At 43.7% G+C, this 17,187-nt stretch overlaps 1 protein-coding gene across 1 annotated transcript in view; it reads left to right on the top strand.

Annotated features, from left to right (window-relative positions):
• Positions 1–17,187, top strand: part of csmd3b (CUB and Sushi multiple domains 3b) — a 1,929,854-nt gene that overhangs the window by 1,137,930 nt on the left and 774,737 nt on the right. Inside the window, exon 8 of the mRNA XM_085993978.1 lies at positions 5,831–5,952. Within this exon, the coding sequence (XP_085850104.1) occupies positions 5,831–5,952 (122 nt within the window). The remainder of the gene's footprint in view (positions 1–5,830; positions 5,953–17,187) is intronic.

Here is a 17,187-nt window from a genome sequence, read left to right as displayed (position 1 = left end):
AATGAATTTTCTACTCCCCCCCCCCCGCAAAAACAATCATAAAATGCCTGGAAGTTTTTGTCACAGTGAGCAGACTGCTATTCAAATTGTAAAAACACAGGGGTCGATTTTCATTAAGCTGTCGGGAAGGAGGCGGGACTACAACTTTCGGGTTTTAGTCCCGCCTACATCGACGTCCGGCCAAACCACGCGATTTTCCCTTGATTGACCTTGTTGAGCCCACCCAGCCACCCGGCAACAGGTGACGTCACAGACTGAAATTTCATCTGTCAAGAGGTCTTGAGAGATGAAATATCAGTGTTTCACAGCTGTTTGAAGCTGTCAAACACTGACAGTCTGACTTCTAACCTGAGTCCTTCTACACAGACTCGGTTAGAACTCTCACCGGCGATGAAAGCTGAAGGCTGTCACTTTTCACAGCTCGCAGCCATTTTGCTTTCAGTGCCGGCTGAGTGATGGACTCCCGAAACCGAGAGGAAGAAAGGCTGTTAAGGTAAGTACAGGTAATTTAAACTTCTTTACACACTTTAGACACACCAAACACACTTACCTTTGCACTCATGCACCCGTCACTCACCTGAACACCGACATCGCGACCCCTCCAAGTCCTTCAACCCGACGGCCTGACTGCTCTAACCTGGTGTGGTTTGGAGCCGTCGGGAATCCCACACGACACCCCTCAAAATAGGGATTAGGCTAAAAACTGCCTGTTAACTACTTGTTAACAGGCAGTTAATTGGCACTAATCCCTTCCCGCCTCAGGTCGGCGGGTCCCAGTGCGGGGCGGGTACCTGCCTCCTCTGAAACTTACGTGGACGTGGGTTTTGGGTGGGATGGTGTCGGGACCCCCGAATTTGGGATTTTAGCCCCCCGCACGCCTAAAAGCCCACCTCACGGCACACTGAAAATTGACCCCACAGTCTTCTGAAACACGCAGTTCCTGGGAATGCAATTTCATTGGCTACATTTTTTATTACTGCAAATCATAGGTAAATGCAACAGTGATCCATCAATTTTCTCAAGCAGCTAATAAGCAATTTAATGAGTAACAAGTCACTTAACTACAGGAAACTCTAGTTTAAACGGCACCTAAATATCCGGAATTCTCTATTAACCAGCAAAATCCAGGAGTAGGTTCAGGTAAGTTTTACTGTATATTAGTGGCCGTGTAACCGGGGTTCCTGCATCTGTGGCCGTGTAACAGGGACTCCTGGATCTGTGGCCATGTAACCGGGGTTCCTGCACCTGTGGCCGTGTAACCGGGACTCCTGGATCTGTGGCCATGTAACCGGGACTCCTGCACAAGTGGCCGTGTAACCGGGGCTCCTGGACCTGTGGCTGTGTAACGGGGCTCTCGTACCTTGGTAGGTATACATCTCTGTTTTCCAGAATTTTTAATCAACTGGCATCATCCCAGTCCTGTAGGTGCCAGATACCAAAGAGTTTCCTGTAGTATAATTGGTGAAATGTTCATTGATTCAGTTGTGGCGTGTACAACTGCAGTGGAGAATTGCTGAACACCTGCAGAGAAAACAAATCCTGATTGACTCTCAAGTCGCTGCATGTGGTCAGGCTTCCTGTGATAGTCAGTTCCAGGCTTTACACCTTAAGAACGTTTTGAAATGCAGTACAGCTAAATATGCTAATTTTGGTTTAGTTTATACATAGTGGCCTGATCCTGAGCAGTGTCCTGGCCAACATTTATCCCTCAACCAACACCACTCAAAGAGTTTAATTGGTCATTTATCTTATTTCTGTGTGTGGGACCTTGCTCTGCACAAATTGGCTGTATTATAACAGTAACCACACTTCAAAAGTAATTAATTGGCTGTGAAGAGCATTGGGACATCCTGAGGTTGTGAAAGGAGTTATATAAATACAAATTCTTCCTTTCTAATCAAATTATTTTGGTGCATTACAATATTTTTAGAGTTTAATTTTTTAAGTTGCAAGTTTATTTTGCAACAGTATAAAACAAAGATGCACATTTTATTTATTCGGTGGTGACAGCTGTTAGGGTATGTTGGCAAAATTGCAGGTTAAAATAAAATTATTTCAAAACATATACAGCTTAACATGGTATCTATAGAAGCATTCTAATTAATGGTTATCCTACTGGCTAAATAGGTAAAAGAAAGACTAATATGGTGCCATAATGAGAGGATGAAACCTCTTCAAATTGTCAAGAATTCCATAACTAGATGAATCTATGTGAAAGGGAATGTTGATTGGATAATATACCAAAAGTTTGCATTTTAATTATATATTCCATATTTGTGTAACCTGTGGTGGTTTTTGGAGGATGTTGCTTGCTGCACATTTTTGGATTGCTTGACAAATATCTAGTATGTGCATCATTCATAGAGCTATCATTGAATTTACAGGCCAAGTGTGTTAACTTTGAAATGAAATTAAGCTCATTTCTGTTTTCACCTGTCAGTAAAGATCTGCATAGCATTATGTGGAAGAAAACATCTGGCTACTTCAAATTTAACAAATAGATTTGAATGTTATTTAAGATTGAGACCTGTATTGTAATAATAAGAAAATTCTGTGATGAAAAGAACCATTCAGCCCATCGAAGCTCACTCCTCCAGTATATTAGCTCTTGACAGATAGATTTGGGACTCTAGGGTAATCAAGGCATATAAAGATGGTGCGGGAAAGTGGAGTTGAGGTCGATGATCAGCCATGATCTTATTGCATGGCGGAGCAGGCTCAATGGGCCGTATGGCCTACTCCTGCTCCTAATTCTTAAGTTCTTATGTTCCCAATTATAGTTTGAGTAACCCAATGTTTTTGCCTCTGCTACTTTGCTTGGCAGATTACTCCAAACATTTAGCACTCAGTTAAAGAAGTTCTTCCTAATATCTGTTCTCAATTTGCTATTCATTATTTCAATTTCTATTTTTTTTAATGTATCACGTCACTTGCATATGCTGCTATGTACTTCATGGAATGCTTTGAATACTATTTTGGTTTCTCACTATCTAAACCATTTAATATTTTATATATCTCAGTAGGGTATCCTTAATTCCTGCCTTTCCAGATGTTAATGTTTAAGCTTTTTTTGTGTTGCATCAGAAGTTTTTACATTTAGGCTCAGTCTTGCTATTTTCTGTACCCTTACTACTGCACATATTTTAGGCGCAATTGGCGATCTGGGCACAAATTGTGCTAGCTTTATAGAAGTGTTATATTTGGTCAAGTTTCCGCTCAAACTCATTTGCATGTCATCGAATGTAAAATGTTCTATAAACCAACGCAATCGGGCCATGAATTAGAATGGAATTTAATAAAATAACATTTTTGCATTAATAAATATTCCTTGATATATTTAAGAGTGTATTTAAGAGTATATTTAAGACTGGTGCAGTTTTATTAATACATCTGAAAATGGGTTTATCACAAAAAATAAGTATTTTTAATCAGAGTGCCTAGTCCACCACCTGTGAGTAACCTAATTATAAATAACTGAAAAGGACTTTAAAAACCTATATGGAACCATTTACTAGTTTCTTATTACATTAAAATATATTTTAAAGCTTTCAAAATGTGCCTATTAGTGTCCTTGCGCCCCCAAATAAACAGCTTAATTTTAAAAGCCTCCTTGAAGACCCGCAAACCGCTGGAAACTCGCCATGGTGATTAATGCGATCGGGGGGTGTGGCCAGTTTTGTGGGCGGGGCTGGCTTCCAGCACGGCGTATTTTGTACGAGCACAAAAGATCGCAGGAACTCGATTTGCTGAATGTAATTTGCACTTGAAATTCTGCGATCTTTTAGAAACATAGAAGATAGGAGCAGGAGTAGGCCATTCCGCCCCTCGAGCCTGCTCCGCCATTCAATGCGATCATGGCTGATCATCCCAATTCAGTACCAAATTCGCCCCATACCCCTTGATCCCTTTAGCCTTAAGAAATATATCCAACTCCTTCTTGAATATATTTAATGAATTGGCCTCTACTGCCTTCTGTGGTAGAGAATTCCACAGGTTCACCATTCTCTGGGTGAAGAAATTCCTCCTCATTTCTGTCCTAAATGGCTTACCCCTTATCCTTAGACTGTGTCCCCTGGTTCTCGACTCCCCGACCAGCGGGAACATTCTTCCTGGATCTAGTCTGTCCAGTCCTGTCAGAATTTTATAAGTTTCAATGAGATCCCCTCTCATTCTTCTAAACTCCAGCGAGTATAAGCCCAATCGACCCAATCTCTCCTCATACGTCATTCCTGCCATCCCAGGTATCAGCCTGGTGAATCTTCACTGAACTCCTTCCATGGCAAGAACATCCTTCCTCAGATAAGGCGACCAAAACTGCACACAATACTCAAGATGTGGTCTCACCAAGGCCCTGTACAACTGCAGCAAGACATCCTTGTTCCTGTACTCAAACCCTCTCGCTACGAAGGCCAACATACCATTTGCCTTCTTAACCACCTGCTGCACCTGCATGCTTACCTTCAGCGACTGGTGCACAAGGACACCCAGGTTTCATTGCACTTCCCCTTCTCCCAATCTATTGCCATTCAGATAATAATCTGCCTTCCTGTTTTTGCGTTAGTTTGGCCGATTTTGGGCGAATTGCACTGAAAAAACCAACACAACCTAACGGAAATTCCTGCCCATATATTTTAAGAAAGTATACTTTATATTATTATGTGTTAAAAATGCAAGTGATTGTTGAAATTATCAAACAAAATAAGTTGAAACATATTAAGGAATAATGTATATTCCACATATTCTTTCCTTTTCCTCTCAGCTATCTCTTAGTTTCTCATAGGTGTTGACTCCTATGGGATTCCATTCCAGTGCCTCATCCAAGTATCCATTATTCATGTATGAGGCTAGATAGTGAGTGTAGGTAGGCTTTCTTACCATGGAGAGCATCACAGTCGAGCCCGATCCTGTTCTCACCAAACATACCTTTTCTAGAAGAGGGTCACCAGTTAGTGACCAGGAGCAGGGAGTCCTGACTCTTTTCGACCCCTTAACCTGGGGTGCTGAGGCCAATTGTAGTACTCCTAATGCCAACACAGCTGAACTCAGTTAGCTGAGCACAACTCAGGAATCTGACCTTGTACCCTTCGGTCTGCTTGACTAAATTCCACAATGGATATATACTTAAAAAGGAAAAATGTGCAGGGGTTTGCGGAAAGAGCAGGGGATTGGGATTAATTGAATATCTCTTGTAAAGAGCCGGCACAGGTACATTGGGCTGAATGGCCTCCTTCTGTGCTGATTCTAGATGATGAAGGGAGCTGTTAAAATGTTTTGAAAAAGTACAATTATTGTATTGTTAATGGAAAGACCAATAGATTGGTCACACAGGTCATAGAATACAAGAATCGTCACTCACATATAATTTGTACCTTCAGGTCACAGGTCATAAAACCCTAAGTTGGGGTGCAACTCATTCACCAGATTTTACAATACTTTATCCTTTCTCATTGAAATGTATAGGCCTAGAGTGAACTTCATACACTTATCAAATAGGAAGTCTTTAATTCTATGTTTTATTTTGTAATGCATCCTTTTGAACAAATATATATGCGTAGTAAAGTTTTGAAATTGTGAATGAAGTTATGTGCCAGGAAATTCTTCGGGAGTTCTCTGGATCGGCTGCTGTAACTTCAGCAGGAGATTGCTTGAAGCCCCATTTATGTGTCTATCGGGGGTTTCCACTGATTTTCTGCCAAAGTTACGGCGGCTATGGGGAGAACTGCCATGGAAATTCCTGGCGATGTTGTCTAAGTATAAAACTTAACATTTTTATGGACTTTTTTTTATGTTAGCAGTGCCATGTTTAACAATATTGTTTTATCTTTTCCAGTTAAAACTTGTGGGGTTAATCTGCACGGTCCAGCTGGTACCTTTGTGTCTCCCAATTTCCCTTTTCAATATGACAGTAATGCTCAATGTGTCTGGATAATAACAGCATTAAACCCTAATAAGGTAAGTGACAAATAAACATCTGTGCATTTGAACATTAGTAATGACATACTTTTGTTTTGTAAAAGAAGCAATGCTCAATGCTAATTATAGGGAAGATTTACTCTGGTCACTGTGTTAGCAGCATCATAAACATAGTTTCCGACATTCTCCAGTTAGAGCAAAATCATAGACCCACGCTTTTAGATTCTGATAGAAATAGCGATTAGAGCAAAGCTTTCGGTCATGTTTACAATATCACTAGCACATACCAACCACATTGTCCATATAGTTAATTTGTATATACCATCCGCATGCTATGCAGAGTGATGTTACCCTCATATTACAATTTAAATCTGCTCTCATGTAGCAGCCCTGTTCCTTTCAGTTGATCACCTGTAATCATTGAAGAGGTTGTTTTACTAATTTAAAATGTGTCATAGAGCAATGCACAGAAAGGCAAGTTCATCCAAAGAATGCAGTAAGAATGCCAGCAAGGTTGTTTACGCTTCAAATCCCTTGACAACTTTATTGCTCTTGTAAAATGTATAGTTGTATAACGAGTCTCTGTTGAAAAGGCAGGTTTTTATAGAGCTTAAGTGAATACATCAACAATTTCATCCCAGTGTTAGTAACTTCTTTATTTCTGTGGGGGTAAAAATGCTTATTTCATTGATCAGAATTTCACTTGAAGCTGATGTTGCTTACATCATCTTATGATCATACCACCTTAGGGCATTCTCTTTATGAAAATAGAGGTTGCTATTTAGAATCATAGAATCATAGAAAGTTACAGCACGAAAGGAGGCCATTTCGGCCCATCGTGTCCACGCCGGCCAACAAAGAGCTATCCAGCCTAATCGCACTTCCCAGCTTTTGGTCCGTAGCCCTGCAGGATAGAGCATCCCAAGTGCACATCCAAGTACTTTTTAAATGTGGTTAGGGTTCCTGCCTCTACCACCCTTTCAGGCAGTGAGTTCCAGACCCCCACAACCCTCTGGATGAAGAGATTTCCCCTCAAATCCCCTCTAAACCTTCCACCAATTACTTTAAATCTGTGCCCTCTGGTTTTTGACCATATGCTAAGGGAAATAGGTCCTTTCTAGCCACTTTATCTAGGCCCCTCATAATTTTATACACCTCAATAAGGTCTCCCCTCAGCCTCCTATGTTCCAAGGAAAACAGACCCAGCCTATCCAGTCTTTCCTCATAGCTAAGATTCTCTGCTCCCGGCAACATCCTTTTAAATCTCCTCTGTACCCTCTCTAGTGCAATCACATCTTTCCTGTAATGTGGTGACCAGAACTGCACGCAGTACTCTAGCTGAGGCCTAACTAATGTTTTACACAGTTGAAGCATAACCCCCCTGCTCTTGTAATCTATGCCACGGCTAATAAAGGCAAGCATTCCGTATGCCTTCTTAAGCACCTTATCTACCTGGCCTGCTACCTTCAGGAATCTGTGGACATGCACTCCAAGGTCCCTTTGTTCCTCTACACTACTCCGTGTCCTACCATTTAATGTGTATTCCCTTTCCTTGTTAGCCCTTCCCAAATGCATTACCTCACACTTCTCCGGATTGAATTCCATTTGCCACTGTTCTGCCCACCTGACCAATTTATTGATATCTTTCTACAGCTTCCTTCTTCAGTATCAACCACACAGCCGATTTTAGTATCATCTGCAAACTTCTTAATCATACCCTCTATATTCAAGTCTAGATCATTGATATATACCACAAAAAGCAAGGGACCTAGTATTGAGCCCTGCGGAATCCCACTGGAAACAGCCTTCCAGTCACAAAAACATCCATCAACCATTACCCTCTGCTTCCTGCCTCCGAGCCAGTTTTGAATCCAACTTGACACTTTGCCCTGGATCCCATGGGCTTTTAACTTTGTGACCAGTCTGCCATGTGGAACCTTATCAAAAGCCTTGCTAAAGTCCATATACACTACATCAAATGCACTATCCTCATCTTCCCTCCTTGTTTCCGCCTCAGAAAATTCACTCAAGTTTGTCAGACACGACCTTCCCTTAACAAATCCGTGCTGACTATCCTTAATTAATCTGTGTTTTTCTAAATGAAGATTTATCCTGTCCTTCAGAATTCTTTCCAATAATTTTCCCACCCACCACCGAGGTTAGGCTGACTGGCCTGTAATTACTCGGTCTATCCTTTTCTCCCTTTTAAACAAGTGTACCATATTAGCAGTCCTCCAGTCATCTGGCACCACTCCTGAAGCCAGAGAGGATTGAAAAATGATGGTCAGGGCCTCTGTTATTTCCTCTTTCGCTTCGCTTAACAGCCTGGGGTACATTTCATCCGGGCCTGGGGCTTTATCCACTTTTAAAACTGCTAAACCCCTTAATACTTCCTCTCTCACTATGTTTATTTCATCTAATATTTCACACTCCTCCTCCCTGATGGCAATGTCTGCTTCGCCCCTCTCCTTTGTGAAAACAGATGCAAAGTATTCATTAAGAATCCTACCGACATCTCCCGCCTCCACACACAGATTACCCTCATGATCTCTAATAGGCCCTACCCTTTCTTTAGTTATCCTCTTACTCTTAATATATTTATAAAACATCTTTGGGTTTTCTTTGATTTTACTTGCCAAGAATATTTCATGCTCTCTCTTTACTTTCCTAATATCCTTTTTAATTGCACCCCTGCACTTTCTGTGCTCCTCTAAAGATTCTGCAGTACTTAGCCCTCGGTATCTGTCATACGCCTCCCTTTTTTTCTTTATCTTACCTTGTATGTCCCTAGACATCCAGGGGGCTCTAGATTTGTTCGTCCCACCTTTTTTCTTTAAGGGCACATATTTGGTCTGAACCCTCCGGATCTCCTCCTTGAATGCCTCCCACTGCTCTGCACTGATTTTCAAGTAGCTGTTTCCAGTCCACAATGCCTAAATCCCCTCTGAGCTTAGCAAAATTTGCTTTTCCCCAATTTAGAATTTTTATTCCTGGTCTATCCTTGAGCTTTTCCATAACTGCCTTAAATCTAATTGAATTATGGTCACTAGCACCAAAATGCTCCCCCACTGAGATGCCTTCTACCTGCCCAGCTCCATTCCCTAAAACTAAGTCCAGAACCGCCCCCTCCCATGTTGGGCTTGCTACATATTGGCTAAAAAAGTTCTCCTGGTGGCATTTTAGGAATTCCGCACCCTCTATACCCTTCACTAATTTTATCCCAGTTAATATTGGGGTAGTTGAAATCCCCTCCTATTACTTCCCTATTCCACTGCCGAATACGCCTGCCCTGCATGGGAAAGGTCTACTCGTGCCAAGAAGATGGATGCCGTTCTGAATGCAAGCTGCCGATTTGTCACAGGTTGCTTAAAACCAACAAACACCAACAGCCTATATATCCTGGCGGGTATCGCTCCCCCTGATATAAGAACGGTAGCCAGCAAGAAAGAGCGACTCCGTCAAACATCAGATGAGAGACACCCTCTGCATTGTCATACACCTACACCCAGCTGCCTAAAGTCAAGAAAGAGCTTCATGAACAGTGTTGTTCCATTACAATCAACCTCATCTGAAGCCCGCATCGCCTTGTGGAAAGACCGGCTCGCCAGTCTTGAACAACCCCCAGCGATGGAAATTTTACTTGATGAAAGCCTTCCCCCAGGAGCTAATTGCAACTGGGCAACCTGGAAGTGTCTTAACAGAATTAGGACCGGTGTAGGTTGCTCAAAGGTGTCACTAAGCAAATGGGGATATTCAACCAGCCCGACAACTTGTGAATGTGGAACTGAGGCACAGACTATGCAACATCTCCTGCAATGCCCATCGTTAGAGGAACCCTGCACTGTTGCAGATCTTGCTGAATTCAACAACAAGGCGCAAAAATGTGTCCAGTTCTGGCTGGGCTATATATAGACTGTCCGTGGACACGATAAGAAGAAGACTGCCCTATAGTTTTTGCACTTCTCAGAGATTTGTCTACACATTTGCTCTTCTATCTCCCTCTCACTGTTTGGGGGTCTATAGTACATTCACAGCAGTGTGATCGCCCCTTTTTTGTTTTTCAATTCGACCCATATGGCCTCGTTTGATGATCCCTCCAACATATTATCCCTCCTCACAGCTGTAATAGTTTCTTTAATCAACACCGTGACCCCCCCCCTCCCTTTTTATCTCCCTCTCTATCCCATTTGAAAATCCTGTAACCAGGAATGTTGAGCTGTCATACCTGCCCCTCTTTCAGCCACATCTCTGTAATTTGTATTATAATCCCAACCAATCTGGGTTATTGAGGACAAAGAATTATAGATTCCTGAGTGTGATATAATCTTAGCTGAAAAGATATTTTGAGAAAGTTGCAAAAGTGAAGTTTTGGTAGAGATGTCATTGCAAGAAGGTTATTTTTTCAAGGGACCATAACTTCCTTCATTGTAAGGATAGAAGTAGATTTCTGCTATTATCTATAATTGCATAGATGTGAAATCCCCATCTTGTAGCTATGGTAACAGTTCAGATTGCTCTAAGCTATCATTGCAATGGCATTGAAATTTCAATGGTTGCCAAATGGGGCGCAGGGCAGAATATAGTTGCAGGAGAGGGAAGGACATTGTGCAACAGCAGAATATAAAACCTGCTTAAAGGACCAATGACAGCACTGGAGGAAGCAAGCAACCTAGGCAAGAAGGATGGGAGAAAGGGCCAAAAGAAGAGTAGCTAACTTCATGGAGCCTGACCTGGGTGTTTTCTGAGAGGAGGAATGGGCTTTTTGGGGTTGGAGCTCAGCTCCAGAGACTTGCCAAAATTCTAGTAGAGATGGGTGGCTGTAGCAGTCAGTGCACAAAAAAGTTAATGACCTCACCAGAGCTGCTAAGATCACTAAAGATTTGCAATGAGAAGCAGAGGCGTAGATTTTTCAACTTGCCACCCGTTATAGAAATTGCACGATTTTTATTTCCATAATAGAATTGTCTCACCGTTTCTATAATGTGTGGCTGATCCACAATGCCAGTTTTACACCCAGGCAGCTGGTTGAAAATCTACTCCCAATTTCTTCTATTCCTTGCTGCTGAACCATTGCCTCCTAAAGCAGATCTCTTCTGATACATCTTCAAGTGAACCGCATGGTCTGCAAACTTTAGTGTTAAGTGTATCTCTTTGTTGGTCTCCTTTGGTGTAGCTGTGTGCTGCGTGCCTATTACATTTTCTCTCCAACTCCTGCTCCTGTTCTCCCTTAGTCATAAGGACCTGTGTGGGAATGGTCAGAGTGAACCCCATGGAACAAGGGTGGAAAACAAAACATTTCCCTGCCTGCAACTGCTGAAGGGCAGCTTGCAGAACCCTTTCTCAGCACAGCTAAGAAGATATTTTCAAAATGCTTCAGTCAGAACTGATATCTCAAATTTTGTGGGCAGTCAAAGCCTGTGAACTCAGACACTTGCTGGTTTGACTGTCATGCAGGTAACCTGCTCTTTACTTCCGGTTTTAGTTAATTCAGGTGCAATTCTAGCATCAATGTCAGAAGTTCTAGCGTTTTTCCCTTATTATTGTATTACTTGCACACTTTTGGGATGGTTGTATCTTCTGCTAGCATCCAGTTCCAGCCAAATTTAGTATGTAACTTAGAATGGGTATAACTCTGGCATATCTGGTATGCACCCTACATTCTGACCTCCTATGCCAAAAGTACCCCACTTTTGCTCCAATGAATTGAGGATTGCACTCTCCCCAGCATTGCTCTCTACCCAGGGACAACTGAGCTCCACACATTTGAATTTTGGATACATTTTAATGTCAGGAGAGTGTGGTATTTTGCTAACATTCAAAAAGTAAGTTTCATAGTTTTTATATTTGGCTTTGTGCTGTTTGAAATTATTGTGCCGTGAGTGTAAGCTAAAGCAGTACAAAAATTGTTGGTGCACCGATGATGCTTCAGTGCTGATTAATTGCTTTGTTGAACTGGAAATCTTGGGAAATGAAACTGTGCCAAAGAACTGGAGGATGGAAAATGTCAGACACGACTTGCTTTTTACAAATCCATGCTGGTTGTCCTTAATTAACTCATGTCTTTCTAAGTGAGTATTAATTTGTCTAGTGTTATGACTTCTGGATGGTGTTAGGTTGCTGGGTCTATAGTAACCTGATTTATCCCTTTGTCCCATCTTTTGACAGAGGTGTTACATTACCCTCCAGTCCACCAGGATAGCTTCCATATACACGCATGTTTGAAATATTGTAGTCAGAGCCTCTGCTATTTCATTCCTCATTTCCCTCAACATTCTAGAACGCATGCCGTCAGGGTCAGTTGCCTTTTCCACTTTAAATTAGACCAGTCTTTTCAGTATTATTTCCTTATCTACAGTTATCCTACCAAATTGCACCACTTCCTTCATTTGTGTCCTTTCATTCCCACTGCCATAATCTTCAGTAAAAGGTGAGGTGTAGTATACACTTGTGGTTAGGGCAGGTTTCCTCCCTCACCCTCGCACCACCCCACACATTGCCCTGACCCTACCATGACCCTGGCCCAGTGTTCTGGGTCGCAGGTCACTATGTATTCATGCAGACTCCACAAGCGGGAGCCCATCAATGGCCCCCAGGAAAATAAAGGCAGTGCTACCATGGGGCTGCTGCCACAGCACCCAAAGAGAGACAAGGCAACATTAAATGGGCCACAAGGCTCTGAAGACTGGACCAGCACATTAACTGAAGGCTCCAGCAAGACTCAGGCCTTCAGCAGGTAAGTGATCGGAGGAACAGGAGACCTCTACCAGGACCTCGGCTGCTTTCTGCTGCATATGGAGCCATTCCCATCACCAATCCAGGCCTACGGACATTGTTCACCTGGTGATTCTGGAAAGCGTTGAGAACAAGAATGTATTGGAAGGATATGGGCCGGGAACCTAGGCCCCCTTCCCCTTTGCTGCCACTTGCATGCAATGGTTAGGGAAGGAGCAGCCTGCTTCCATCCCGGCAGAGGAAGGAAATTCAGGATAGGGTGGTGAAAATTCAACCCTTCGTATTGCCACCATTTCTACATGCACCATGAAAGGATTTCATTTTTAAACTCTAATTGGCCCTATATTTTCTTTAGCTATTCTTTTACTTTATATGTGTATTTATAAAACCCTTTACTACTCTTTACACTAACCTGTCACTCTCCCTTCATACAAAAGCAAAATACTGCAGATGCTGGAATCTCCCTTTATACCCCGCTTAGCTTTTATAGGTCTAGAAATTGGAGTAGGCCGGAAACCTGCCAGTAACAGCGTGGGCCAAGGCTAACACCTGTCTGCAGAAAGAGTGCAGGCAGCGCTGGTATTTTGGTTCTGCCTGCTAATTTACACAAGCGGAGTGTAGAACCTGTTGTGCAATGCGTTCTTTCCGGTGCTAACCTCAGCAGGAGTCCAAAGATCACGTTTGAAGGCTCAGTGTGGTGTTCTCGGGCAACATGCTGTGATGGATCATTTGGTGACAGCTCCTATGTTTTGTCATCGAGTCCGTTGATGGCCCTTGTAGGGTTGGAGCATTGTGCATTGTGGCACATCACGAGGCATTTTTTTGTCCACGGCTCCCCTCTTTCTTTTGCAGACATGGATCTTGTGTGGGGTCCACAAATGGGTGACAGTCAATGTTCCCTGTAATTTTTTTTCGGGCTACACGGCCCATTCTAAATACCGCTGGCTTCGTGGGACCCCGGAGCACTTCGTGGCCACACAGCTTACACGGAACATTGGTGCCAGACTGCCTGGTACTCCCACCTTCGCTGGCTGCATAGCTCCACAGATCTTTTATCCACATGGTTGCTTTGTGGAGGTTTGTGCTCCACCATGGTGCTGGAGGGGGAAGGGGATGGGAATGCACCATCTTGCAGCTAGCAGTGACAGTGCACTAACCTGCATATCGCATAGGGGATTCATTCCCTAGTGAGTGGCTTTTAAAGCACAGGCTCAGATCTGGAGGGACTGTAACTGGAAACACTACATAAGACTGTGGCACAGATGTTCTTAAACCATTGCATGAGACTGCAATAGAAATAAATTTAAAAAAAGGGGAACATGAGCTCTTGGTCAGGAGTTTACTGGTGTAAATGGTACAGAAGAGAATTCAATTAATTTTTTAACCCCAGCAGACTTCCTTGGTGAGAATATGCTGTTAAGCCTTTTAAAAGCAGACTTCCAAACTTTGCATATCATTTTATCAGTTGCTAAACTAGAAAACCCCAATGCATAAAATTTAAGGAAATGCAGCTTTGATTTTACCCTGAGATTTTTACTACTGTAGTACAATACAGTTTATTTTAAATGTATTTATCTCCTATACTGTTTGACTGACCGGGGGGAGATTTGATGCATCTTATTGGAAGCAGTTTGCACTCCAGTAGCTCTCCATAGTTAACAGTTATCCCAGCAGCCGTTTACTGTATGGTTGATAGCTCATCGCAGCTTTCTCCCACCTCTCCACACTGTCAACGGCTGCACACACGAGCATGCTTTGTGGAGGGTGGCAAGAGGAGCGGCGAGCGCCAAAATGGATGAGTGTGCGTCAATTCAGTGTTGCATGCCGATTGATGGCACACTCCTGCTAATTAAAGTACTTGCCGTGAACGCAGGCAATGACCGCACTGGCAGCCTGCCAAAAATGGCAGCCGCTGCGAAACCCGCCGGACGTGAGGTTGCCGCCATTTTTTTCAACTAAACCGGCCTTAACAGCCAATGCTAACACCTCCAATTTCTGGGCCATAACTTTTTTTTGCATCCACTCTATGTTTTCTACATTCTACTTGATTTCTTTAGTATTACTAGTTTTGTCACATGCCTATTGTTTAAGTCCCATTTTAAGTTTAATTTCACAACTCATCCAAGGAATTCCAGCTTTTGTTGCACCCCATTTACTGCTTTAAGAATATATCCACTTTATAATCATGTCCTGTTTGAAAGTTTCCCTTTGTTTATTCAGTGTCTTGTCTGTCAGTATTTTTTTTACAATCTATCTGGGCTGGTTCTCTTTTTATTTTATTGAAATGTATTTTCTCCTAATCATGTTTCCAATCTTTGACTCCTCCTTTTCAATTTTTATATTGAATCTTATTATACTATGGTCACTGTTTCCTAGATGTCTCTCTACCCTTACATTACTGATTTCCACCACTTCATTTCCTAGGACTAGCTCAAGCACAGCCTTCTTTGTTGTTGAACTAAAACATACTGATCTAGAAAGCAATACTGGACACATTGGGGGGAAATTCAGTTGGTTAGTGCAGTAGCACCAGGGCGAGGTGAATCCAACGCTGCACGCCAAATCCAGTCGCCCCTTAGTGCAACGCTCACTGGGTGCCCAATCTGCCAAATTGATTATTGCCCTCTGCCTTAGCGCCTCGCCCTGACAACAACAGGGAGAGGAGGCGTGAAGTAGGCGGATGGTGGCTCCAGGGGCGCTATTTAAAGGGATCAGTTGCATCTGTCAGGTTAGTGCTTTTTCACTGCTTCCTTGTCAGTTTGAGATTGTACAACAGTTTAATTGAGTCATTTAAAGGTATTTTACTTTCAGGAGTGTTGTGGCTACTCAAAATTAGTGATATTTATTCTGACAAGATATCAAAGTGCTACACTTGGGTACATTAATGGGGGCTGTACTGGCAGTTGACCTCGCCCTCCAGGGTCTATGGCAGAGGGAGCGGAGGCAGCGAGAAAGACTGGAACATGTGGCCAGAGGGAGGAGGAGGGCCATCAGGGCTCTCAACAGGAGGCCTTACCCTCCTAGGGTATTCTGCGAGCACTTCTCCTACCTCCAAATAAGCGAGGAGCAGTGTCTTAGAAGGCTCCTCTTCAGCAAGGAGGTGGTCACAGAACTCTGCCACCTCCTGCAACCAGACCTCGAGCCTCAGATCAGGGCGACCATGGCGCTCTCAGTTACAGACAAGGTCACCGTTGCTCTCAATTTCTTTGCCAGCAGATCCTTCCAGTCTGCAACAGGAGATATAACTAACATCTCGCAGTTCGCCGTCCATCGCTGCATCTGGCAGGTCACAGAGGCTCTCTACAGTAGGAGAAGGGACTACATTTCCTTTCCCATCACCAGAGAGAAGCAGGACAAACGTGTATGTGGCCTTACCAGGATAGCGGGCTTGCCCATGGTGCAGGACGCCATTGACTGCACCCATGTGGTTTTGTGGGCACCGCATAACAATCCTGAGATCTTCTGTAACGGCAAAGGCTACCACTCACTTAATGTGCAGTTGGTGTGCGACCACAGACAGCGAATCCTCAATGTGAATGCCCGCTTTCCTGGCAGCAGCCATGATGCCTTCTTCCTGAGCCAGACCAGTGTGCCAACATTCTTCCAGCCACCACATCAAGCTTGTCGCTGGCTGGTCAGAGACAAAGACTATCCACTCTCCATCTGACTCATAACTCCCCTTCCCGACCCCAGCACTCACAGGCCATATCAGCACTCATATAATGAGAGCCATGCCGCCACCAGGAACATAAGCGAGCAGACAAATGATGGGCACCAACGGTTCCGCTGCCTTGACCACTCGGGGGGAGCCCTCCAGTAGTCGGCTGAGTGGGTGTTCCATTTCGTCGTGGCCTGCTGCATGCTCCACAACTTGGCCACCAGGGATTGCGGAACCACCTCAGGAGGTGGAAGATGGGGAAGAGGAGGAGGAGGAACAGAAGCGCGGGAGGAGGCAGCCACTCAATCGGCCTTCTGGAAGGGCGGTCCGTGATCGCCTCATCAGACTGCGGTTTCAATAAATTAAATGCCAGATCCCCATTGCTCACTACATCCCCATCATTCCATCCCTGTCGCAGGCCATATCACAGCGCAAAGTTGAAATGAGAGACACCAAAAAATATTCCAAAGCCAGTTAATAAATTTATCAATCATCAGTAAACACATATTTACAAAAACAATATTAGCTATTCACCCTTGTGCAATCCCTTAGTGCCCCTTGTTACAGTGCCTTTGCCTACTCTAATGCTCCTGCGAAGTGTTGGGCCCAGTGGCTGTAGCACGGCTGGTGGAAAGCTGCTGAGTGTCCATGCACGAGACTTCAGATGGCCTTGCAGGATGTCCTCAACCAGCTCTGGGCCTGGAAGGCCCGGCTGTCGACTGCACCACCTCAGCATGGGCGGCAGCTGTCTGGCTGGCTGGATGACAGGCAGCGACAAGGACAATGGTGGAGTGCCAGTGGTGGGAGCAGGAATGCTGTCATCCTGAGAGAGGACAGCAGGTTCCTGCTCCACTGACCCATTGCCACTCCCCCGGGGAAGAACC

Source organism: Somniosus microcephalus, chromosome 7 (assembly GCF_052327205.1).
Source record: "Somniosus microcephalus isolate GS21.2 chromosome 7, FLI_Smic_1.0, whole genome shotgun sequence".
Taxonomy (NCBI): Eukaryota; Metazoa; Chordata; class Chondrichthyes; order Squaliformes; family Somniosidae; genus Somniosus; species Somniosus microcephalus.
This window is presented reverse-complemented; position numbering and strand designations above follow the sequence as displayed.